Genomic DNA, 25,405 nt, shown 5'->3' with positions numbered 1-25,405 from the left:
CAGCGCGGGGGGCGGGGGGGCAGACTTCAGAGGCTGATTTGCCACTCTCGCTTGCCACCGGTCTGAAGGCTGGTGGGAGGTTGAATTGGGGCACGCAAGGGCTGGGTGGTGGGGCTATTTTATCTGTCCACAGCGACTCATGAAAGGCTGAGCACAACCCACGGCAATCTCTTTTTGCTTCCTGTTTATTGTTGGGCCAGCCAGCCAATCGAAGGCTTCCCATTCCTGCGTCACCGCTTCATAGCCATACCTTCGGACAGCGACCAATCACAGCACAACGCGGGCTTTTTTCAAACCTGCGCCTGTTATCGCCTCAGCCAATGAGAGGAGAGCTTGGTCTTCATATACCAGCTCCCCGCCAGAGGAGCGCCATTGTATCTCGTAGAGAGAAAGCAGATCTAGCAGCGCTGCCATGGCCCGTACTAAGCAGACCGCCCGCAAGTCCACAGGAGGCAAGGCGCCTCGCAAGCAGCTGGCCACCAAGGCTGCCCGGAAGAGCGCCCCCGCCACTGGCGGCGTCAAGAAACCTCACCGCTACCGACCCGGCACTGTGGCTCTGAGGGAGATCCGCCGCTACCAGAAATCCACCGAGCTGCTCATCCGAAAGCTGCCCTTCCAGCGCCTGGTGCGAGAAATCGCCCAGGACTTCAAGACCGACCTGCGCTTCCAGAGCTCGGCCGTCATGGCCCTGCAGGAGGCCAGCGAGGCCTACCTGGTTGGGCTCTTTGAGGACACCAACCTCTGCGCCATCCACGCCAAGCGGGTCACCATCATGCCCAAGGACATCCAGCTGGCCCGCCGCATCCGGGGCGAGAGGGCTTGAGGCACACGGCAGCACCGCAACAACCGCAGAAAACACCACAAAGGCTCTTTTAAGAGCCGCCACATTGTCACAGACGAGCTGCTCCTATCCGCCCCTGCTCTTCGCTTGGCTACGCTCGTAGCTCGGGCGAGCTTTTGGCTTCAGAGGCAAAAGCCAAACATCCATTTGGCCCCATAGTTCACAGGGCTTTTCCGTGGCATGGAAGGCCCTCCAGTGTTGGGTGACGGAGGGGGGGATTTGAGGTATGCCCAAGATGCATTACTTATTCACCTGCCGGGCACACCCGGGGTCCCCCCCCCCCCCCCACGGTAGCCGCAGGCATTATTTACGCACCATGCCAGGTTTGCGCCCGTGGTCAGCGGTCCTCTTGAGTGCTCGGAAGAGAGTGCAGGGTGCCCTGACTCTGAAGCGCTTGGAAGCAGCTCCTTTTCTGATCAGTGTTTGCAACGCGCCGTGGGGGCAAGTGGGGAGGCGGGGGATGCCGCCGACGGCATGGTGCCTGCCCCTAAACCATCAGAAGCGGCAGCTGGCTGTGAGTTCTTTGTTTGGCAGGCTCTCCCACCTACGCTACCCCGCCCAGAGACCAACGGCTAGTAAGCGCGGTCATTTCGAAACGCTGCCGTCTCCCCGCCCACCCGGCCCTGCGCAGACCGTGCTGCGCACGACCGCCAGCAGCCCTCCCTCTGGTCCGCCATGGGTGCATATAAGGAGCGGCTCAGGCGCTGAACCCGTCATTCTCCGCTCGCTTGTGAAGAAGAGAAGAGTCAGCATGTCTGGACGCGGCAAAGGAGGGAAAGGGCTCGGCAAAGGCGGCGCCAAGAGGCACAGGAAAGTGCTGCGAGACAACATCCAGGGCATCACCAAGCCCGCCATCCGCCGCCTGGCCCGCCGTGGCGGAGTCAAGCGCATCTCCGGCCTCATCTACGAGGAGACCCGGGGCGTGCTGAAGGTCTTCCTGGAGAACGTGATCCGGGATGCCGTCACCTACACCGAGCACGCCAAGAGGAAGACGGTCACCGCCATGGATGTGGTCTATGCCCTGAAGCGCCAGGGACGCACCCTCTACGGATTCGGGGGCTGAGCAGACCCCCACCCCCCACCGGACCCCACCTCTCGTTCCGACACCACAACACCAAAGGCTCTTTTAAGAGCCGCCCACACCCTCCCCGACCGAGCTGCTCATCTGCACTCTGCTTAAGCACCATACTCTGGCCCGCCTGAGCCAAAGTAGAGGGGCGTGCAAGGTTTATGTTTTGACTAGCAAGCCAGCGCCTTGAAAAAAAACCTCAGGCGAGTCTTGCACACTGATTTTATGAATGTCGCTTGTGTGTGAATGAAGAAAGAGATCAGAGCAAGCACATGGCGTTTTTGTGTCCTACTTGACAATTCTTTCTTTGCGCCCAGAATGTACCTGCAGGAGAAGGCAAAATCCTATGCCGAAGGTAAGGTCTTTCACACGGCTGTGCCTTCTGCCCCCGTGGCTATGAGGAGCGCTGGCTCTTGCCTAGAATGGGCCTGGCTACCAGTCGCGCCTTGAAACACTTGTGTATAGGCGCCTTTATAAATGCCATATGTCCTATCATATCATATCGGGATCGGGGCCAAGCCGGCCCGAATCCCCTCCAGTGCGCTAGGGCTTCTCGCTCTCGCCGAGGGGCAGGCTTTCCGATTGATTTACCCTTTGAACGCATTCGGGGTTGACCACAGCGCCGCCCTTTAACGCAAGGGGGCAACTGCACTCGGGGTTTGTGTATCCAGAAGGGAGAGCCAGGTGTCTGTGTCCTGCTCAGTTTGCCCCTCTACCCATTCTCCTGAGCGTGTGAATGGGGTGAGCGTTGCCGGAGGCCTCTGCGCGCGTCATGCTGGTCAGAGAGTTGCTGGTTAGTTAGTTAGTTAGTGAGGCACGCAAAGCGTCAAGGCCCACCATGGCCTCCTCCCCACACTCCTACCTACCACTGGCCTCTGCAGAGAGCTGCCCGTCTCACTTCCTTGCTTTGCCACTGCCAAGCCCTCTCACTGAGATAGATAGATACATTGTACACCGTGTTGGGAGAGTGGCAGATGAGGGGAGGGACCTGTCTGGGGATTCCACTCATTACCCTAAGGGAAGTGCAAGGGTTCCTGGGAGGCATGCATGAACCGTTTGACTCCAAGAAAGGAAGGCCTGGCCGAGATATGAAACCCAGAGTGGCCCATTTCACCCTTTTTTTTCCCTTTCTTTCCTTTTAGTGTTTTGGTGGGCAGGCGGAGGGCCCTCTCTCTCAAACCTCACTCTAACTTGCTCAGGTGCTGTGCCCAGTGGGGTCTGCTGGGAATTTTGCCCGTCAAGGGCAAAGCCCGTCAAGGGCAAAGCACAGTGGCGTTTGTCAGGCGTTCGTCAGGCTTTCGGGGCAGGGGCCAGAACGCCTGGCTGGCTGGCTGGCTGGCTGGCTGCTGCAGCTGCTGCTGCTGCTGCTGCTGCTGCTGCTGCTGCTGCTTCTCCCAGAAACCCAGCCCAGTGTCCCCAAGGACAGGCCTCTCCTCCCAGCGATGAGAAGAGGAGAAAGGAAGATCAAAGTGGGGCTGAGGCTTCCTCAGAAGGGTCAGGCCCTGTCGCGAACCAGAAGATGGACTCGGACTCAGAAGGGTCAGGCCCTGTGGCGAACCAGAAGATGGACTCGGACTACAGTGGGTCTTGGTGGAGACTTGTTTATTCAGATAAAAGAAACACGCCTATCGGCTCTCCCGCTATGAGGGAAGTTCCCTGCCTTCTAAAACAAAAACAAAGGGCGCCCGTCGAAGTCCAAGAATGAAAGAGCCCTGCCTGAGTCCACACTCCTAGTTGCTGACTGGCCCTCCCACGTTAGAAAACCTCGCTAAAAGGAAAAGGAGGCTTGCACAATAGCCTCGGAAGTGCGCGTCTGTCTGGCCCGACTCGTAGAGGGCTCATTTGCACAGCCCACACTTCTCCAGATCCCACCTTTATGGCACCGGGACTCCCCAAAGTCAAGTCCTGTGGCTCTTTGGCAGGGTTATTGGCTCTCAGTCCAATTCATCTCGTATATTTGTCGGCTTTCCCAGCCTTGGCAACAAGCACGCGCATCCATTGCCCTCCTTTGTTCACAGGGCGGGTGCCCATTCGCTTCTCTTAGGATCTAGTACTGGGGCGGATACCCCAGCCTTGGTAGACCGTGTTTGGATCTCTTCCCCTCTGTTTAACTTGGCTCGCACGCCCGTTCCACCCCTTTCAGAATGTCGTACGTTGGGCGGCTTCTCCAGCCGTGATATGCAGTATTTGTATCTCTTTCACTCTCTTTTGCTTGGGTCGTGGGCCCGTTCCGCTCTTTCAGACTTTCACACGCTTGGCGGCTTCTCCAGCGGTGACATGCAGTATTCGAGCCCCTCTCACGCTCGGTCTTACCTGGGTCTTGTGGCCGTCCATTTTCCCAGCCTCTCCTGCCGTGGACGGCTTCTCCAGTCTTTGCCCCCAACGTTTACAGCCCTCCCTCCCGTCCTCACGTTGGGAGTGTTTGCATCGCTGTTTGTGCTCGTCTGGTCGGTACAGGCACTCGCCGGGTGGGGCTCGGGGACTCTGGCTCCTTCCTGTTCCCTAGTCTCGGCGTCGGTCGCTGGGCGCCGGGCCCACCACTGTTCTCTAGCCGTCGCGCCCCCGGGGAAGGCGGTTTTCTTCCCGTCTTGGCTCCGCTCCTGACCCGGGGCCTCTTTGATATTAATTTTGTTTAACTATTTTCTTCTACCATTCTCCAAAGTCTCACGTGCTCAAAAGTCTGAAAACACACATCCAAAATAAAAAAGACTCTCTAATACCTGCTCGGTCAGAGCTCCCGCCTTGTAGCCTCCAGCTAGCGGGTCTCGCTTTGGCTAGGCCAACCGCTGGCTCGGGCCCTCCAGGACGTATCCACAGCGGCTCGCCTCTGCGTGTGGAGGATTCTCCTCCCGTCTGCACGAGTCGGTCACGGCGTAGGAGCTGTCTCCCCATTCACAGTTCTTACTGTGTTTAAGCACGTCGGTACTTGCCCAGGCCCCTAGGCCGGAGGGTCTTGCCGAGCGGGCTCACCTCCCTAGCCCTAGGCGGGGCAGGGCCGTCCCTGCCAACGCTTCTCCCTGCGTGTGCCCCAAGCGCTGATTTCTGCCCTTCCTGTCCCGCATATTGGAGGTTCCACCTTTGGGTGGCACGCCCCCCCGTGTGCCCGGCCTGCCACGCCCGAGCATGCTCCTTCATGGTCGAGGCCAGTGTCTGTGTGAAAAGGACATGGACTGGGACGAGGGGGCAGAAGGCCCGAGATCATGTAGGGTAAAGTGACTGCAAGCAAACACGGCCCCTGCATGCATGTAGAATGCAAAGACAATCTGGTTTCAGAGGCTGGCTGCCAGCAAATGGGCCCAGCAATTGAACCCTGGAAGCAAGGATAACCCCACGAAACATGAAATCAGGCACTTGTGGATGTTTTGTCCCAGCACGGGAGCGGTCCTTTAGAGTGGGCTGGTCACGTGAAAAGCTATTTGGGTTTGCTGGGTTTGGGGGAGTGCTGGTCAAATCCCTCAGCGATTACATCTGTTTCCAAGGAAGTGATTAAGAGTGCAGCAGGGGCAAAGGCCCGGCAGGGGACATTTTGGGGAAATCCAGGGCCTCGGAACAGCTGGCCCGATATGTTAGAATTTAGAAACGGGCGGGTTGCGAAGAGTACCTGGATTACGCCTCCCTTGGGTGGGAAAGGGCTCTACACCTAAAGTTCCGTATTGGAATTCTGCCAATTGCCGCATTTCGGCATAGATGGAACAATGCCGTTTCAACATCATGTATTCTTTGAGGCGAGCCCGAGGAGACTGTTCAACATTACTTATTACTCTGTCCGGCCACTAAGCCACTGAGGAAGCGCTTTTTGAAGCCTTTGTTTCTAAGGCGCGGCCTGCAGGTCAGTAGGTGATGCCATGGCAATATGCCCGGACACTGCAGGCGTAGAGGCTGTTCTTGCTACTGCTAGTTATTTGAGTTGGGAAGGAAAAATACACACGAGAAAGGCTAAGGGAGTAGAATAATGCTTTGGGGTAGAGAAACCCATTTGCATTGGCTGTCAATTTTGGTAAAATGCTGATCCCGCTTTCATTTGCTTCCTCTGGCAACATGACGAATTTGTTTTCCGATTGGAAGTGATTCATGAGCTAAGTGATTACGATGTTGTTGCATTTGTGGTTTGGATATCTGTGTGTAGCTTTTATGACCTTTTTGTCGAATTAAAGCTAATAAAGTAAAAACAAAAAACAAAAAAAAGAAATCTCACACACACACAGGCGCGCGGGCGCGCGCCAGGATTGAACTCCAAAAACATAGAGCCGCTCTGGGCATGGAGCCCTGTGTCCATTTTCAAGGGGCGTTTCTAGCCTTGGCTAACACACACTCTCAGAGCTGTGTTATTTCCTTCCTCTTCGGTGCGCTTTTCCTTCGGTCCCCGGGCGGTGAGGGGAGCAGACTTGATCAGGCACCGTAGGGAAAGAAGGGAAAAAGGATATGCTCGCGCTGCTATGCGTGGGAGGTGAGCAAGAGAGGTCGAATATGAAGCGGAAAACAAAGTTTGCCCATGTTCCTGTCGCAGCTGAAGGCGGCATGCCGGCTTTACAAGACGCTTGCAAGGGAGCCGAGGCCCTGCCAAGGGGAAGCTACTTTTGTGTAAGAGCTGGGAGATGTTGCGGTCCTGGTGACACATGTAAAATGACATAAATGTATGCGTGTCGCTATTAAAAAATGGATCATTTAGGCGGAGGAAACACAGTGTGTCGTTCGCAGGGACGGTGCTGTGAGCTGGGACCTGCCTCCCCTTCTGTGGACCAATCAGAAGGAAGCTCCTCCCTATATATGCACGCCGCTTGCCGGGCCGCCCATTACTGATCTGATCTGATCTGTGAGCGCGCTGACCGAGTCCTCCTGCAGAACAATGGCTGAAACTGCTCCCGCTGCTGTGGCTCCGCCGGCGGAACCTGCCGCCGCCGCCGCACCCAAGAAGAAGACGACGCAGAAGAAAGCAGCCGGCGCTGCCAAGGCCAAAAAGCCCACGGGGCCCAGCGTGGCCGACCTCGTCGTCAAGGTCGTGGCTGCCTCCACTGAGAGGAAGGGACTCTCCCTGCCCGCCATCAAGAAGGCTCTGAGCGCCCAGGGATACGACGTGGACAAGAACAACAGCAGAGTCAAGCTTGCCGTCAAGAGCCTGGTGAGCAAAGGAGCCCTAGCCCAGCTCAAGGGCACCGGTGCCTCTGGATCCTTCAAGCTCAACAAGAAGCAGTCGCAGGGCAAGGAGAAGGCGGCCAAGAAAGCGGCGGTGAAGAGCAAGACGCCCGCAGCAAAGAAGCCTGCCGGTGCTGCCAAGAAACCCAAAAAGGCTCCCGCCGGAGTCAAGAAGAGTCCCAAGAAGGTGAAGAAACCAGCAGGAGCCAAGAGCCCTAAAAAGCCCAAAGCTGCTCCAGTCAAGAAGGCCGCCAAGAGCCCCGCAAAAGCCAAAGCCGTGAAGGCGAAAGCGGCAAAGAAGAGCCCAGCCAAGGTCGTGAAGCCCAAGGCCGTCAAACCCAAAGCGGCAAAGCCCAAAAAGGCTGCACCCAAGAAGAAGTAGAGGCTTTCGCCGAGACCCTTCAAAAAACACACACAAAAAAACACAAAGGCTCTTTTAAGAGCCGCCCACAGCATCTGAAAAGCGAGCTAGCTCATGCCTCTTGCCAGACGCGTACTGCGATATACAACGGCATGTTTGAAAGCCAACATGTACCGGGCCCCGCGGCGAGAGTCTCCACTCGCTTCGGACGCCATGCGTGACCGTGGCCAGTGCGCCCCCACCTATAAGCCCCCACCAGTTGAGACATAAGGGCATCGTGTGCACAGATGTTGAGGCATGTGATCTGGCACAACCCCCCCGCCACCTCCTCCTCCTCCTCCTCCTCCTCCCCCCCCCCGCCCCTCCCCTCATCATAACCGCAGTGTTTCGAGGCGCTGCCATTGGGCTGGCCGCCGGCAAAGATGATGATGGTAGTGTGAAATGTCAGCGCGGGGGGCGGGGGGGCAGACTTCAGAGGCTGATTTGCCACTCTCGCTTGCCACCGGTCTGAAGGCTGGTGGGAGGTTGAATTGGGGCACGCAAGGGCTGGGTGGTGGGGCTATTTTATCTGTCCACAGCGACTCATGAAAGGCTGAGCACAACCCACGGCAATCTCTTTTTGCTTCCTGTTTATTGTTGGGCCAGCCAGCCAATCGAAGGCTTCCCATTCCTGCGTCACCGCTTCATAGCCATACCTTCGGACAGCGACCAATCACAGCACAACGCGGGCTTTTTTCAAACCTGCGCCTGTTATCGCCTCAGCCAATGAGAGGAGAGCTTGGTCTTCATATACCAGCTCCCCGCCAGAGGAGCGCCATTGTATCTCGTAGAGAGAAAGCAGATCTAGCAGCGCTGCCATGGCCCGTACTAAGCAGACCGCCCGCAAGTCCACAGGAGGCAAGGCGCCTCGCAAGCAGCTGGCCACCAAGGCTGCCCGGAAGAGCGCCCCCGCCACTGGCGGCGTCAAGAAACCTCACCGCTACCGACCCGGCACTGTGGCTCTGAGGGAGATCCGCCGCTACCAGAAATCCACCGAGCTGCTCATCCGAAAGCTGCCCTTCCAGCGCCTGGTGCGAGAAATCGCCCAGGACTTCAAGACCGACCTGCGCTTCCAGAGCTCGGCCGTCATGGCCCTGCAGGAGGCCAGCGAGGCCTACCTGGTTGGGCTCTTTGAGGACACCAACCTCTGCGCCATCCACGCCAAGCGGGTCACCATCATGCCCAAGGACATCCAGCTGGCCCGCCGCATCCGGGGCGAGAGGGCTTGAGGCACACGGCAGCACCGCAACAACCGCAGAAAACACCACAAAGGCTCTTTTAAGAGCCGCCACATTGTCACAGACGAGCTGCTCCTATCCGCCCCTGCTCTTCGCTTGGCTACGCTCGTAGCTCGGGCGAGCTTTTGGCTTCAGAGGCAAAAGCCAAACATCCATTTGGCCCCATAGTTCACAGGGCTTTTCCGTGGCATGGAAGGCCCTCCAGTGTTGGGTGACGGAGGGGGGGATTTGAGGTATGCCCAAGATGCATTACTTATTCACCTGCCGGGCACACCCGGGGTCCCCCCCCCCCCCCACGGTAGCCGCAGGCATTATTTACGCACCATGCCAGGTTTGCGCCCGTGGTCAGCGGTCCTCTTGAGTGCTCGGAAGAGAGTGCAGGGTGCCCTGACTCTGAAGCGCTTGGAAGCAGCTCCTTTTCTGATCAGTGTTTGCAACGCGCCGTGGGGGCAAGTGGGGAGGCGGGGGATGCCGCCGACGGCATGGTGCCTGCCCCTAAACCATCAGAAGCGGCAGCTGGCTGTGAGTTCTTTGTTTGGCAGGCTCTCCCACCTACGCTACCCCGCCCAGAGACCAACGGCTAGTAAGCGCGGTCATTTCGAAACGCTGCCGTCTCCCCGCCCACCCGGCCCTGCGCAGACCGTGCTGCGCACGACCGCCAGCAGCCCTCCCTCTGGTCCGCCATGGGTGCATATAAGGAGCGGCTCAGGCGCTGAACCCGTCATTCTCCGCTCGCTTGTGAAGAAGAGAAGAGTCAGCATGTCTGGACGCGGCAAAGGAGGGAAAGGGCTCGGCAAAGGCGGCGCCAAGAGGCACAGGAAAGTGCTGCGAGACAACATCCAGGGCATCACCAAGCCCGCCATCCGCCGCCTGGCCCGCCGTGGCGGAGTCAAGCGCATCTCCGGCCTCATCTACGAGGAGACCCGGGGCGTGCTGAAGGTCTTCCTGGAGAACGTGATCCGGGATGCCGTCACCTACACCGAGCACGCCAAGAGGAAGACGGTCACCGCCATGGATGTGGTCTATGCCCTGAAGCGCCAGGGACGCACCCTCTACGGATTCGGGGGCTGAGCAGACCCCCACCCCCCACCGGACCCCACCTCTCGTTCCGACACCACAACACCAAAGGCTCTTTTAAGAGCCGCCCACACCCTCCCCGACCGAGCTGCTCATCTGCACTCTGCTTAAGCACCATACTCTGGCCCGCCTGAGCCAAAGTAGAGGGGCGTGCAAGGTTTATGTTTTGACTAGCAAGCCAGCGCCTTGAAAAAAAACCTCAGGCGAGTCTTGCACACTGATTTTATGAATGTCGCTTGTGTGTGAATGAAGAAAGAGATCAGAGCAAGCACATGGCGTTTTTGTGTCCTACTTGACAATTCTTTCTTTGCGCCCAGAATGTACCTGCAGGAGAAGGCAAAATCCTATGCCGAAGGTAAGGTCTTTCACACGGCTGTGCCTTCTGCCCCCGTGGCTATGAGGAGCGCTGGCTCTTGCCTAGAATGGGCCTGGCTACCAGTCGCGCCTTGAAACACTTGTGTATAGGCGCCTTTATAAATGCCATATGTCCTATCATATCATATCGGGATCGGGGCCAAGCCGGCCCGAATCCCCTCCAGTGCGCTAGGGCTTCTCGCTCTCGCCGAGGGGCAGGCTTTCCGATTGATTTACCCTTTGAACGCATTCGGGGTTGACCACAGCGCCGCCCTTTAACGCAAGGGGGCAACTGCACTCGGGGTTTGTGTATCCAGAAGGGAGAGCCAGGTGTCTGTGTCCTGCTCAGTTTGCCCCTCTACCCATTCTCCTGAGCGTGTGAATGGGGTGAGCGTTGCCGGAGGCCTCTGCGCGCGTCATGCTGGTCAGAGAGTTGCTGGTTAGTTAGTTAGTTAGTGAGGCACGCAAAGCGTCAAGGCCCACCATGGCCTCCTCCCCACACTCCTACCTACCACTGGCCTCTGCAGAGAGCTGCCCGTCTCACTTCCTTGCTTTGCCACTGCCAAGCCCTCTCACTGAGATAGATAGATACATTGTACACCGTGTTGGGAGAGTGGCAGATGAGGGGAGGGACCTGTCTGGGGATTCCACTCATTACCCTAAGGGAAGTGCAAGGGTTCCTGGGAGGCATGCATGAACCGTTTGACTCCAAGAAAGGAAGGCCTGGCCGAGATATGAAACCCAGAGTGGCCCATTTCACCCTTTTTTTTCCCTTTCTTTCCTTTTAGTGTTTTGGTGGGCAGGCGGAGGGCCCTCTCTCTCAAACCTCACTCTAACTTGCTCAGGTGCTGTGCCCAGTGGGGTCTGCTGGGAATTTTGCCCGTCAAGGGCAAAGCCCGTCAAGGGCAAAGCACAGTGGCGTTTGTCAGGCGTTCGTCAGGCTTTCGGGGCAGGGGCCAGAACGCCTGGCTGGCTGGCTGGCTGGCTGGCTGCTGCAGCTGCTGCTGCTGCTGCTGCTGCTGCTGCTGCTGCTGCTTCTCCCAGAAACCCAGCCCAGTGTCCCCAAGGACAGGCCTCTCCTCCCAGCGATGAGAAGAGGAGAAAGGAAGATCAAAGTGGGGCTGAGGCTTCCTCAGAAGGGTCAGGCCCTGTCGCGAACCAGAAGATGGACTCGGACTCAGAAGGGTCAGGCCCTGTGGCGAACCAGAAGATGGACTCGGACTACAGTGGGTCTTGGTGGAGACTTGTTTATTCAGATAAAAGAAACACGCCTATCGGCTCTCCCGCTATGAGGGAAGTTCCCTGCCTTCTAAAACAAAAACAAAGGGCGCCCGTCGAAGTCCAAGAATGAAAGAGCCCTGCCTGAGTCCACACTCCTAGTTGCTGACTGGCCCTCCCACGTTAGAAAACCTCGCTAAAAGGAAAAGGAGGCTTGCACAATAGCCTCGGAAGTGCGCGTCTGTCTGGCCCGACTCGTAGAGGGCTCATTTGCACAGCCCACACTTCTCCAGATCCCACCTTTATGGCACCGGGACTCCCCAAAGTCAAGTCCTGTGGCTCTTTGGCAGGGTTATTGGCTCTCAGTCCAATTCATCTCGTATATTTGTCGGCTTTCCCAGCCTTGGCAACAAGCACGCGCATCCATTGCCCTCCTTTGTTCACAGGGCGGGTGCCCATTCGCTTCTCTTAGGATCTAGTACTGGGGCGGATACCCCAGCCTTGGTAGACCGTGTTTGGATCTCTTCCCCTCTGTTTAACTTGGCTCGCACGCCCGTTCCACCCCTTTCAGAATGTCGTACGTTGGGCGGCTTCTCCAGCCGTGATATGCAGTATTTGTATCTCTTTCACTCTCTTTTGCTTGGGTCGTGGGCCCGTTCCGCTCTTTCAGACTTTCACACGCTTGGCGGCTTCTCCAGCGGTGACATGCAGTATTCGAGCCCCTCTCACGCTCGGTCTTACCTGGGTCTTGTGGCCGTCCATTTTCCCAGCCTCTCCTGCCGTGGACGGCTTCTCCAGTCTTTGCCCCCAACGTTTACAGCCCTCCCTCCCGTCCTCACGTTGGGAGTGTTTGCATCGCTGTTTGTGCTCGTCTGGTCGGTACAGGCACTCGCCGGGTGGGGCTCGGGGACTCTGGCTCCTTCCTGTTCCCTAGTCTCGGCGTCGGTCGCTGGGCGCCGGGCCCACCACTGTTCTCTAGCCGTCGCGCCCCCGGGGAAGGCGGTTTTCTTCCCGTCTTGGCTCCGCTCCTGACCCGGGGCCTCTTTGATATTAATTTTGTTTAACTATTTTCTTCTACCATTCTCCAAAGTCTCACGTGCTCAAAAGTCTGAAAACACACATCCAAAATAAAAAAGACTCTCTAATACCTGCTCGGTCAGAGCTCCCGCCTTGTAGCCTCCAGCTAGCGGGTCTCGCTTTGGCTAGGCCAACCGCTGGCTCGGGCCCTCCAGGACGTATCCACAGCGGCTCGCCTCTGCGTGTGGAGGATTCTCCTCCCGTCTGCACGAGTCGGTCACGGCGTAGGAGGTGTCTCCCCATTCACAGTTCTTACTGTGTTTAAGCACGTCGGTACTTGCCCAGGCCCCTAGGCCGGAGGGTCTTGCCGAGCGGGCTCACCTCCCTAGCCCTAGGCGGGGCAGGGCCGTCCCTGCCAACGCTTCTCCCTGCGTGTGCCCCAAGCGCTGATTTCTGCCCTTCCTGTCCCGCATATTGGAGGTTCCACCTTTGGGTGGCACGCCCCCCCGTGTGCCCGGCCTGCCACGCCCGAGCATGCTCCTTCATGGTCGAGGCCAGTGTCTGTGTGAAAAGGACATGGACTGGGACGAGGGGGCAGAAGGCCCGAGATCATGTAGGGTAAAGTGACTGCAAGCAAACACGGCCCCTGCATGCATGTAGAATGCAAAGACAATCTGGTTTCAGAGGCTGGCTGCCAGCAAATGGGCCCAGCAATTGAACCCTGGAAGCAAGGATAACCCCACGAAACATGAAATCAGGCACTTGTGGATGTTTTGTCCCAGCACGGGAGCGGTCCTTTAGAGTGGGCTGGTCACGTGAAAAGCTATTTGGGTTTGCTGGGTTTGGGGGAGTGCTGGTCAAATCCCTCAGCGATTACATCTGTTTCCAAGGAAGTGATTAAGAGTGCAGCAGGGGCAAAGGCCCGGCAGGGGACATTTTGGGGAAATCCAGGGCCTCGGAACAGCTGGCCCGATATGTTAGAATTTAGAAACGGGCGGGTTGCGAAGAGTACCTGGATTACGCCTCCCTTGGGTGGGAAAGGGCTCTACACCTAAAGTTCCGTATTGGAATTCTGCCAATTGCCGCATTTCGGCATAGATGGAACAATGCCGTTTCAACATCATGTATTCTTTGAGGCGAGCCCGAGGAGACTGTTCAACATTACTTATTACTCTGTCCGGCCACTAAGCCACTGAGGAAGCGCTTTTTGAAGCCTTTGTTTCTAAGGCGCGGCCTGCAGGTCAGTAGGTGATGCCATGGCAATATGCCCGGACACTGCAGGCGTAGAGGCTGTTCTTGCTACTGCTAGTTATTTGAGTTGGGAAGGAAAAATACACACGAGAAAGGCTAAGGGAGTAGAATAATGCTTTGGGGTAGAGAAACCCATTTGCATTGGCTGTCAATTTTGGTAAAATGCTGATCCCGCTTTCATTTGCTTCCTCTGGCAACATGACGAATTTGTTTTCCGATTGGAAGTGATTCATGAGCTAAGTGATTACGATGTTGTTGCATTTGTGGTTTGGATATCTGTGTGTAGCTTTTATGACCTTTTTGTCGAATTAAAGCTAATAAAGTAAAAACAAAAAACAAAAAAAAGAAATCTCACACACACACAGGCGCGCGGGCGCGCGCCAGGATTGAACTCCAAAAACATAGAGCCGCTCTGGGCATGGAGCCCTGTGTCCATTTTCAAGGGGCGTTTCTAGCCTTGGCTAACACACACTCTCAGAGCTGTGTTATTTCCTTCCTCTTCGGTGCGCTTTTCCTTCGGTCCCCGGGCGGTGAGGGGAGCAGACTTGATCAGGCACCGTAGGGAAAGAAGGGAAAAAGGATATGCTCGCGCTGCTATGCGTGGGAGGTGAGCAAGAGAGGTCGAATATGAAGCGGAAAACAAAGTTTGCCCATGTTCCTGTCGCAGCTGAAGGCGGCATGCCGGCTTTACAAGACGCTTGCAAGGGAGCCGAGGCCCTGCCAAGGGGAAGCTACTTTTGTGTAAGAGCTGGGAGATGTTGCGGTCCTGGTGACACATGTAAAATGACATAAATGTATGCGTGTCGCTATTAAAAAATGGATCATTTAGGCGGAGGAAACACAGTGTGTCGTTCGCAGGGACGGTGCTGTGAGCTGGGACCTGCCTCCCCTTCTGTGGACCAATCAGAAGGAAGCTCCTCCCTATATATGCACGCCGCTTGCCGGGCCGCCCATTACTGATCTGATCTGATCTGTGAGCGCGCTGACCGAGTCCTCCTGCAGAACAATGGCTGAAACTGCTCCCGCTGCTGTGGCTCCGCCGGCGGAACCTGCCGCCGCCGCCGCACCCAAGAAGAAGACGACGCAGAAGAAAGCAGCCGGCGCTGCCAAGGCCAAAAAGCCCACGGGGCCCAGCGTGGCCGACCTCGTCGTCAAGGTCGTGGCTGCCTCCACTGAGAGGAAGGGACTCTCCCTGCCCGCCATCAAGAAGGCTCTGAGCGCCCAGGGATACGACGTGGACAAGAACAACAGCAGAGTCAAGCTTGCCGTCAAGAGCCTGGTGAGCAAAGGAGCCCTAGCCCAGCTCAAGGGCACCGGTGCCTCTGGATCCTTCAAGCTCAACAAGAAGCAGTCGCAGGGCAAGGAGAAGGCGGCCAAGAAAGCGGCGGTGAAGAGCAAGACGCCCGCAGCAAAGAAGCCTGCCGGTGCTGCCAAGAAACCCAAAAAGGCTCCCGCCGGAGTCAAGAAGAGTCCCAAGAAGGTGAAGAAACCAGCAGGAGCCAAGAGCCCTAAAAAGCCCAAAGCTGCTCCAGCCAAGAAGGCCGCCAAGAGCCCCGCAAAAGCCAAAGCCGTGAAGGCGAAAGCGGCAAAGAAGAGCCCAGCCAAGGTCGTGAAGCCCAAGGCCGTCAAACCCAAAGCGGCAAAGCCCAAAAAGGCTGCACCCAAGAAGAAGTAGAGGCTTTCGCCGAGACCCTTCAAAAAACACACACAAAAAAACACAAAGGCTCTTTTAAGAGCCGCCCACAGCATCTGAAAAGCGAGCTAGCTCATGCCTCTTGCCAGACGCGTACTGCGATATACAACGGCATGTTTGAAAGCCAACATGTACCGGGCCCCGCGGCGAGAGTCTCCACTCGCTTCGGACGCCATGCGTGACCGTGGCCAGTGCGCCCCCACCTATAAGCCCCCACCAGTTGAGACATAAGGGCATCGTGTGCACAGATGTTGAGGCATGTGATCTGGCACAACCCCCCCGCCACCTCCTCCTCCTCCTCCTCCTCCTCCCCCCCCCCGCCCCTCCCCTCATCATAACCGCAGTGTTTCGAGGCGCTGCCATTGGGCTGGCCGCCGGCAAAGATGATGATGGTAGTGTGAAATGTCAGCGCGGGGGGCGGGGGGGCAGACTTCAGAGGCTGATTTGCCACTCTCGCTTGCCACCGGTCTGAAGGCTGGTGGGAGGTTGAATTGGGGCACGCAAGGGCTGGGTGGTGGGGCTATTTTATCTGTCCACAGCGACTCATGAAAGGCTGAGCACAACCCACGGCAATCTCTTTTTGCTTCCTGTTTATTGTTGGGCCAGCCAGCCAATCGAAGGCTTCCCATTCCTGCGTCACCGCTTCATAGCCATACCTTCGGACAGCGACCAATCACAGCACAACGCGGGCTTTTTTCAAACCTGCGCCTGTTATCGCCTCAGCCAATGAGAGGAGAGCTTGGTCTTCATATACCAGCTCCCCGCCAGAGGAGCGCCATTGTATCTCGTAGAGAGAAAGCAGATCTAGCAGCGCTGCCATGGCCCGTACTAAGCAGACCGCCCGCAAGTCCACAGGAGGCAAGGCGCCTCGCAAGCAGCTGGCCACCAAGGCTGCCCGGAAGAGCGCCCCCGCCACTGGCGGCGTCAAGAAACCTCACCGCTACCGACCCGGCACTGTGGCTCTGAGGGAGATCCGCCGCTACCAGAAATCCACCGAGCTGCTCATCCGAAAGCTGCCCTTCCAGCGCCTGGTGCGAGAAATCGCCCAGGACTTCAAGACCGACCTGCGCTTCCAGAGCTCGGCCGTCATGGCCCTGCAGGAGGCCAGCGAGGCCTACCTGGTTGGGCTCTTTGAGGACACCAACCTCTGCGCCATCCACGCCAAGCGGGTCACCATCATGCCCAAGGACATCCAGCTGGCCCGCCGCATCCGGGGCGAGAGGGCTTGAGGCACACGGCAGCACCGCAACAACCGCAGAAAACACCACAAAGGCTCTTTTAAGAGCCGCCACATTGTCACAGACGAGCTGCTCCTATCCGCCCCTGCTCTTCGCTTGGCTACGCTCGTAGCTCGGGCGAGCTTTTGGCTTCAGAGGCAAAAGCCAAACATCCATTTGGCCCCATAGTTCACAGGGCTTTTCCGTGGCATGGAAGGCCCTCCAGTGTTGGGTGACGGAGGGGGGGATTTGAGGTATGCCCAAGATGCATTACTTATTCACCTGCCGGGCACACCCGGGGTCCCCCCCCCCCCCCCACGGTAGCCGCAGGCATTATTTACGCACCATGCCAGGTTTGCGCCCGTGGTCAGCGGTCCTCTTGAGTGCTCGGAAGAGAGTGCAGGGTGCCCTGACTCTGAAGCGCTTGGAAGCAGCTCCTTTTCTGATCAGTGTTTGCAACGCGCCGTGGGGGCAAGTGGGGAGGCGGGGGATGCCGCCGACGGCATGGTGCCTGCCCCTAAACCATCAGAAGCGGCAGCTGGCTGTGAGTTCTTTGTTTGGCAGGCTCTCCCACCTACGCTACCCCGCCCAGAGACCAACGGCTAGTAAGCGCGGTCATTTCGAAACGCTGCCGTCTCCCCGCCCACCCGGCCCTGCGCAGACCGTGCTGCGCACGACCGCCAGCAGCCCTCCCTCTGGTCCGCCATGGGTGCATATAAGGAGCGGCTCAGGCGCTGAACCCGTCATTCTCCGCTCGCTTGTGAAGAAGAGAAGAGTCAGCATGTCTGGACGCGGCAAAGGAGGGAAAGGGCTCGGCAAAGGCGGCGCCAAGAGGCACAGGAAAGTGCTGCGAGACAACATCCAGGGCATCACCAAGCCCGCCATCCGCCGCCTGGCCCGCCGTGGCGGAGTCAAGCGCATCTCCGGCCTCATCTACGAGGAGACCCGGGGCGTGCTGAAGGTCTTCCTGGAGAACGTGATCCGGGATGCCGTCACCTACACCGAGCACGCCAAGAGGAAGACGGTCACCGCCATGGATGTGGTCTATGCCCTGAAGCGCCAGGGACGCACCCTCTACGGATTCGGGGGCTGAGCAGACCCCCACCCCCCACCGGACCCCACCTCTCGTTCCGACACCACAACACCAAAGGCTCTTTTAAGAGCCGCCCACACCCTCCCCGACCGAGCTGCTCATCTGCACTCTGCTTAAGCACCATACTCTGGCCCGCCTGAGCCAAAGTAGAGGGGCGTGCAAGGTTTATGTTTTGACTAGCAAGCCAGCGCCTTGAAAAAAAACCTCAGGCGAGTCTTGCACACTGATTTTATGAATGTCGCTTGTGTGTGAATGAAGAAAGAGATCAGAGCAAGCACATGGCGTTTTTGTGTCCTACTTGACAATTCTTTCTTTGCGCCCAGAATGTACCTGCAGGAGAAGGCAAAATCCTATGCCGAAGGTAAGGTCTTTCACACGGCTGTGCCTTCTGCCCCCGTGGCTATGAGGAGCGCTGGCTCTTGCCTAGAATGGGCCTGGCTACCAGTCGCGCCTTGAAACACTTGTGTATAGGCGCCTTTATAAATGCCATATGTCCTATCATATCATATCGGGATCGGGGCCAAGCCGGCCCGAATCCCCTCCAGTGCGCTAGGGCTTCTCGCTCTCGCCGAGGGGCAGGCTTTCCGATTGATTTACCCTTTGAACGCATTCGGGGTTGACCACAGCGCCGCCCTTTAACGCAAGGGGGCAACTGCACTCGGGGTTTGTGTATCCAGAAGGGAGAGCCAGGTGTCTGTGTCCTGCTCAGTTTGCCCCTCTACCCATTCTCCTGAGCGTGTGAATGGGGTGAGCGTTGCCGGAGGCCTCTGCGCGCGTCATGCTGGTCAGAGAGTTGCTGGTTAGTTAGTTAGTTAGTGAGGCACGCAAAGCGTCAAGGCCCACCATGGCCTCCTCCCCACACTCCTACCTACCACTGGCCTCTGCAGAGAGCTGCCCGTCTCACTTCCTTGCTTTGCCACTGCCAAGCCCTCTCACTGAGATAGATAGATACATTGTACACCGTGTTGGGAGAGTGGCAGATGAGGGGAGGGACCTGTCTGGGGATTCCACTCATTACCCTAAGGGAAGTGCAAGGGTTCCTGGGAGGCATGCATGAACCGTTTGACTCCAAGAAAGGAAGGCCTGGCCGAGATATGAAACCCAGAGTGGCCCATTTCACCCTTTTTTTTCCCTTTCTTTCCTTTTAGTGTTTTGGTGGGCAGGCGGAGGGCCCTCTCTCTCAAACCTCACTCTAACTTGCTCAGGTGCTGTGCCCAGTGGGGTCTGCTGGGAATTTTGCCCGTCAAGGGCAAAGCCCGTCAAGGGCAAAGCACAGTGGCGTTTGTCAGGCGTTCGTCAGGCTTTCGGGGCAGGGGCCAGAACGCCTGGCTGGCTGGCTGGCTGGCTGGCTGCTGCAGCTGCTGCTGCTGCTGCTGCTGCTGCTGCTGCTGCTTCTCCCAGAAACCCAGCCCAGTGTCCCCAAGGACAGGCCTCTCCTCCCAGCGATGAGAAGAGGAGAAAGGAAGATCAAAGTGGGGCTGAGGCTTCCTCAGAAGGGTCAGGCCCTGTCGCGAACCAGAAGATGGACTCGGACTCAGAAGGGTCAGGCCCTGTGGCGAACCAGAAGATGGACTCGGACTACAGTGGGTCTTGGTGGAGACTTGTTTATTCAGATAAAAGAAACACGCCTATCGGCTCTCCCGCTATGAGGGAAGTTCCCTGCCTTCTAAAACAAAAACAAAGGGCGCCCGTCGAAGTCCAAGAATGAAAGAGCCCTGCCTGAGTCCACACTCCTAGTTGCTGACTGGCCCTCCCACGTTAGAAAACCTCGCTAAAAGGAAAAGGAGGCTTGCACAATAGCCTCGGAAGTGCGCGTCTGTCTGGCCCGACTCGTAGAGGGCTCATTTGCACAGCCCACACTTCTCCAGATCCCACCTTTATGGCACCGGGACTCCCCAAAGTCAAGTCCTGTGGCTCTTTGGCAGGGTTATTGGCTCTCAGTCCAATTCATCTCGTATATTTGTCGGCTTTCCCAGCCTTGGCAACAAGCACGCGCATCCATTGCCCTCCTTTGTTCACAGGGCGGGTGCCCATTCGCTTCTCTTAGGATCTAGTACTGGGGCGGATACCCCAGCCTTGGTAGACCGTGTTTGGATCTCTTCCCCTCTGTTTAACTTGGCTCGCACGCCCGTTCCACCCCTTTCAGAATGTCGTACGTTGGGCGGCTTCTCCAGCCGTGATATGCAGTATTTGTATCTCTTTCACTCTCTTTTGCTTGGGTCGTGGGCCCGTTCCGCTCTTTCAGACTTTCACACGCTTGGCGGCTTCTCCAGCGGTGACATGCAGTATTCGAGCCCCTCTCACGCTCGGTCTTACCTGGGTCTTGTGGCCGTCCATTTTCCCAGCCTCTCCTGCCGTGGACGGCTTCTCCAGTCTTTGCCCCCAACGTTTACAGCCCTCCCTCCCGTCCTCACGTTGGGAGTGTTTGCATCGCTGTTTGTGCTCGTCTGGTCGGTACAGGCACTCGCCGGGTGGGGCTCGGGGACTCTGGCTCCTTCCTGTTCCCTAGTCTCGGCGTCGGTCGCTGGGCGCCGGGCCCACCACTGTTCTCTAGCCGTCGCGCCCCCGGGGAAGGCGGTTTTCTTCCCGTCTTGGCTCCGCTCCTGACCCGGGGCCTCTTTGATATTAATTTTGTTTAACTATTTTCTTCTACCATTCTCCAAAGTCTCACGTGCTCAAAAGTCTGAAAACACACATCCAAAATAAAAAAGACTCTCTAATACCTGCTCGGTCAGAGCTCCCGCCTTGTAGCCTCCAGCTAGCGGGTCTCGCTTTGGCTAGGCCAACCGCTGGCTCGGGCCCTCCAGGACGTATCCACAGCGGCTCGCCTCTGCGTGTGGAGGATTCTCCTCCCGTCTGCACGAGTCGGTCACGGCGTAGGAGGTGTCTCCCCATTCACAGTTCTTACTGTGTTTAAGCACGTCGGTACTTGCCCAGGCCCCTAGGCCGGAGGGTCTTGCCGAGCGGGCTCACCTCCCTAGCCCTAGGCGGGGCAGGGCCGTCCCTGCCAACGCTTCTCCCTGCGTGTGCCCCAAGCGCTGATTTCTGCCCTTCCTGTCCCGCATATTGGAGGTTCCACCTTTGGGTGGCACGCCCCCCCGTGTGCCCGGCCTGCCACGCCCGAGCATGCTCCTTCATGGTCGAGGCCAGTGTCTGTGTGAAAAGGACATGGACTGGGACGAGGGGGCAGAAGGCCCGAGATCATGTAGGGTAAAGTGACTGCAAGCAAACACGGCCCCTGCATGCATGTAGAATGCAAAGACAATCTGGTTTCAGAGGCTGGCTGCCAGCAAATGGGCCCAGCAATTGAACCCTGGAAGCAAGGATAACCCCACGAAACATGAAATCAGGCACTTGTGGATGTTTTGTCCCAGCACGGGAGCGGTCCTTTAGAGTGGGCTGGTCACGTGAAAAGCTATTTGGGTTTGCTGGGTTTGGGGGAGTGCTGGTCAAATCCCTCAGCGATTACATCTGTTTCCAAGGAAGTGATTAAGAGTGCAGCAGGGGCAAAGGCCCGGCAGGGGACATTTTGGGGAAATCCAGGGCCTCGGAACAGCTGGCCCGATATGTTAGAATTTAGAAACGGGCGGGTTGCGAAGAGTACCTGGATTACGCCTCCCTTGGGTGGGAAAGGGCTCTACACCTAAAGTTCCGTATTGGAATTCTGCCAATTGCCGCATTTCGGCATAGATGGAACAATGCCGTTTCAACATCATGTATTCTTTGAGGCGAGCCCGAGGAGACTGTTCAACATTACTTATTACTCTGTCCGGCCACTAAGCCACTGAGGAAGCGCTTTTTGAAGCCTTTGTTTCTAAGGCGCGGCCTGCAGGTCAGTAGGTGATGCCATGGCAATATGCCCGGACACTGCAGGCGTAGAGGCTGTTCTTGCTACTGCTAGTTATTTGAGTTGGGAAGGAAAAATACACACGAGAAAGGCTAAGGGAGTAGAATAATGCTTTGGGGTAGAGAAACCCATTTGCATTGGCTGTCAATTTTGGTAAAATGCTGATCCCGCTTTCATTTGCTTCCTCTGGCAACATGACGAATTTGTTTTCCGATTGGAAGTGATTCATGAGCTAAGTGATTACGATGTTGTTGCATTTGTGGTTTGGATATCTGTGTGTAGCTTTTATGACCTTTTTGTCGAATTAAAGCTAATAAAGTAAAAACAAAAAACAAAAAAAAGAAATCTCACACACACACAGGCGCGCGGGCGCGCGCCAGGATTGAACTCCAAAAACATAGAGCCGCTCTGGGCATGGAGCCCTGTGTCCATTTTCAAGGGGCGTTTCTAGCCTTGGCTAACACACACTCTCAGAGCTGTGTTATTTCCTTCCTCTTCGGTGCGCTTTTCCTTCGGTCCCCGGGCGGTGAGGGGAGCAGACTTGATCAGGCACCGTAGGGAAAGAAGGGAAAAAGGATATGCTCGCGCTGCTATGCGTGGGAGGTGAGCAAGAGAGGTCGAATATGAAGCGGAAAACAAAGTTTGCCCATGTTCCTGTCGCAGCTGAAGGCGGCATGCCGGCTTTACAAGACGCTTGCAAGGGAGCCGAGGCCCTGCCAAGGGGAAGCTACTTTTGTGTAAGAGCTGGGAGATGTTGCGGTCCTGGTGACACATGTAAAATGACATAAATGTATGCGTGTCGCTATTAAAAAATGGATCATTTAGGCGGAGGAAACACAGTGTGTCGTTCGCAGGGACGGTGCTGTGAGCTGGGACCTGCCTCCCCTTCTGTGGACCAATCAGAAGGAAGCTCCTCCCTATATATGCACGCCGCTTGCCGGGCCGCCCATTACTGATCTGATCTGATCTGTGAGCGCGCTGACCGAGTCCTCCTGCAGAACAATGGCTGAAACTGCTCCCGCTGCTGTGGCTCCGCCGGCGGAACCTGCCGCCGCCGCCGCACCCAAGAAGAAGACGACGCAGAAGAAAGCAGCCGGCGCTGCCAAGGCCAAAAAGCCCACGGGGCCCAGCGTGGCCGACCTCGTCGTCAAGGTCGTGGCTGCCTCCACTGAGAGGAAGGGACTCTCCCTGCCCGCCATCAAGAAGGCTCTGAGCGCCCAGGGATACGACGTGGACAAGAACAACAGCAGAGTCAAGCTTGCCGTCAAGAGCCTGGTGAGCAAAGGAGCCCTAGCCCAGCTCAAGGGCACCGGTGCCTCTGGATCCTTCAAGCTCAACAAGAAGCAGTCGCAGGGCAAGGAGAAGGCGGCCAAGAAAGCGGCGGTGAAGAGCAAGACGCCCGCAGCAAAGAAGCCTGCCGGTGCTGCCAAGAAACCCAAAAAGGCTCCCGCCGGAGTCAAGAAGAGTCCCAAGAAGGTGAAGAAACCAGCAGGAGCCAAGAGCCCTAAAAAGCCCAAAGCTGCTCCAGCCAAGAAGGCCGCCAAGAGCCCCGCAAAAGCCAAAGCCGTGAAGGCGAAAGCGGCAAAGAAGAGCCCAGCCAAGGTCGTGAAGCCCAAGGCCGTCAAACCCAAAGCGGCAAAGCCCAAAAAGGCTGCACCCAAGAAGAAGTAGAGGCTTTCGCCGAGACCCTTCAAAAAACACACACAAAAAAACACAAAGGCTCTTTTAAGAGCCGCCCACAGCATCTGAAAAGCGAGCTAGCTCATGCCTCTTGCCAGACGCGTACTGCGATATACAACGGCATGTTTGAAAGCCAACATGTACCGGGCCCCGCGGCGAGAGTCTCCACTCGCTTCGGACGCCATGCGTGACCGTGGCCAGTGCGCCCCCACCTATAAGCCCCCACCAGTTGAGACATAAGGGCATCGTGTGCACAGATGTTGAGGCATGTGATCTGGCACAACCCCCCCGCCACCTCCTCCTCCTCCTCCCCCCCCCCGCCCCTCCCCTCATCATAACCGCAGTGTTTCGAGGCGCTGCCATTGGGCTGGCCGCCGGCAAAGATGATGATGGTAGTGTGAAATGTCAGCGCGGGGGGCGGGGGGGCAGACTTCAGAGGCTGATTTGCCACTCTCGCTTGCCACCGGTCTGAAGGCTGGTGGGAGGTTGAATTGGGGCACGCAAGGGCTGGGTGGTGGGGCTATTTTATCTGTCCACAGCGACTCATGAAAGGCTGAGCACAACCCACGGCAATCTCTTTTTGCTTCCTGTTTATTGTTGGGCCAGCCAGCCAATCGAAGGCTTCCCATTCCTGCGTCACCGCTTCATAGCCATACCTTCGGACAGCGACCAATCACAGCACAACGCGGGCTTTTTTCAAACCTGCGCCTGTTATCGCCTCAGCCAATGAGAGGAGAGCTTGGTCTTCATATACCAGCTCCCCGCCAGAGGAGCGCCATTGTATCTCGTAGAGAGAAAGCAGATCTAGCAGCGCTGCCATGGCCCGTACTAAGCAGACCGCCCGCAAGTCCACAGGAGGCAAGGCGCCTCGCAAGCAGCTGGCCACCAAGGCTGCCCGGAAGAGCGCCCCCGCCACTGGCGGCGTCAAGAAACCTCACCGCTACCGACCCGGCACTGTGGCTCTGAGGGAGATCCGCCGCTACCAGAAATCCACCGAGCTGCTCATCCGAAAGCTGCCCTTCCAGCGCCTGGTGCGAGAAATCGCCCAGGACTTCAAGACCGACCTGCGCTTCCAGAGCTCGGCCGTCATGGCCCTGCAGGAGGCCAGCGAGGCCTACCTGGTTGGGCTCTTTGAGGACACCAACCTCTGCGCCATCCACGCCAAGCGGGTCACCATCATGCCCAAGGACATCCAGCTGGCCCGCCGCATCCGGGGCGAGAGGGCTTGAGGCACACGGCAGCACCGCAACAACCGCAGAAAACACCACAAAGGCTCTTTTAAGAGCCGCCACATTGTCACAGACGAGCTGCTCCTATCCGCCCCTGCTCTTCGCTTGGCTACGCTCGTAGCTCGGGCGAGCTTTTGGCTTCAGAGGCAAAAGCCAAACATCCATTTGGCCCCATAGTTCACAGGGCTTTTCCGTGGCATGGAAGGCCCTCCAGTGTTGGGTGACGGAGGGGGGGATTTGAGGTATGCCCAAGATGCATTACTTATTCACCTGCCGGGCACACCCGGGGTCCCCCCCCCCCCCCACGGTAGCCGCAGGCATTATTTACGCACCATGCCAGGTTTGCGCCCGTGGTCAGCGGTCCTCTTGAGTGCTCGGAAGAGAGTGCAGGGTGCCCTGACTCTGAAGCGCTTGGAAGCAGCTCCTTTTCTGATCAGTGTTTGCAACGCGCCGTGGGGGCAAGTGGGGAGGCGGGGGATGCCGCCGACGGCATGGTGCCTGCCCCTAAACCATCAGAAGCGGCAGCTGGCTGTGAGTTCTTTGTTTGGCAGGCTCTCCCACCTACGCTACCCCGCCCAGAGACCAACGGCTAGTAAGCGCGGTCATTTCGAAACGCTGCCGTCTCCCCGCCCACCCGGCCCTGCGCACGACCGCCAGCAGCCCTCCCTCTGGTCCGCCATGGGTGCATATAAGGAGCGGCTCAGGCGCTGAACCCGTCATTCTCCGCTCGCTTGTGAAGAAGAGAAGAGTCAGCATGTCTGGACGCGGCAAAGGAGGGAAAGGGCTCGGCAAAGGCGGCGCCAAGAGGCACAGGAAAGTGCTGCGAGACAACATCCAGGGCATCACCAAGCCCGCCATCCGCCGCCTGGCCCGCCGTGGCGGAGTCAAGCGCATCTCCGGCCTCATCTACGAGGAGACCCGGGGCGTGCTGAAGGTCTTCCTGGAGAACGTGATCCGGGATGCCGTCACCTACACCGAGCACGCCAAGAGGAAGACGGTCACCGCCATGGATGTGGTCTATGCCCTGAAGCGCCAGGGACGCACCCTC

At 57.5% G+C, this 25,405-nt stretch overlaps 3 protein-coding genes across 3 annotated transcripts; all 3 read left to right on the top strand.

The window, feature by feature from the left end:
- Positions 1 to 6,756: 6,756 nt before the first annotated feature.
- On the top strand, positions 6,757 to 7,425 carry LOC138559161 (histone H1-like). Its single transcript, XM_069642726.1, has one exon. It carries the CDS (start codon positions 6,757 to 6,759, stop codon positions 7,423 to 7,425), a length of 669 nt encoding a protein of 222 aa, XP_069498827.1.
- Positions 7,426 to 14,556: 7,131 nt separating this feature from the next.
- Positions 14,557 to 15,334, top strand: LOC138559138 (histone H1-like). The gene has a single exon (XM_069642703.1). It carries the CDS (start codon positions 14,605 to 14,607, stop codon positions 15,271 to 15,273), a length of 669 nt encoding a protein of 222 aa, XP_069498804.1. The 5' UTR covers positions 14,557 to 14,604; the 3' UTR covers positions 15,274 to 15,334.
- Positions 15,335 to 22,450: 7,116 nt separating this feature from the next.
- Positions 22,451 to 23,119, top strand: LOC138559137 (histone H1-like). Its single transcript, XM_069642702.1, has one exon. The coding sequence runs from the start codon at positions 22,451 to 22,453 to the stop codon at positions 23,117 to 23,119; it is 669 nt and encodes a 222-aa protein (XP_069498803.1).
- Positions 23,120 to 25,405: the final 2,286 nt, after the last annotated feature.

Source organism: Ambystoma mexicanum, unplaced genomic scaffold (genome assembly GCF_040938575.1).
Source record: "Ambystoma mexicanum isolate Mex_15411 unplaced genomic scaffold, UKY_AmexF1_1 Mex_scaf45, whole genome shotgun sequence".
In the NCBI taxonomy this organism is placed as follows: domain Eukaryota; kingdom Metazoa; phylum Chordata; class Amphibia; order Caudata; family Ambystomatidae; genus Ambystoma; species Ambystoma mexicanum.
Note: the sequence above shows the minus strand (reverse complement) of the source record. Positions and strands in the feature narration are given on the sequence as shown.

Bases quoted from the DNA above. Each gene is read 5' to 3' on its own strand.
- LOC138559161 (XM_069642726.1), top strand. From the start codon at position 6,757: ATGGCTGAAACTGCTCCCGCTGCTGTGGCTCCGCCGGCGGAACCTGCC.
- LOC138559138 (XM_069642703.1), top strand. From the start codon at position 14,605: ATGGCTGAAACTGCTCCCGCTGCTGTGGCTCCGCCGGCGGAACCTGCC.
- LOC138559137 (XM_069642702.1), top strand. From the start codon at position 22,451: ATGGCTGAAACTGCTCCCGCTGCTGTGGCTCCGCCGGCGGAACCTGCC.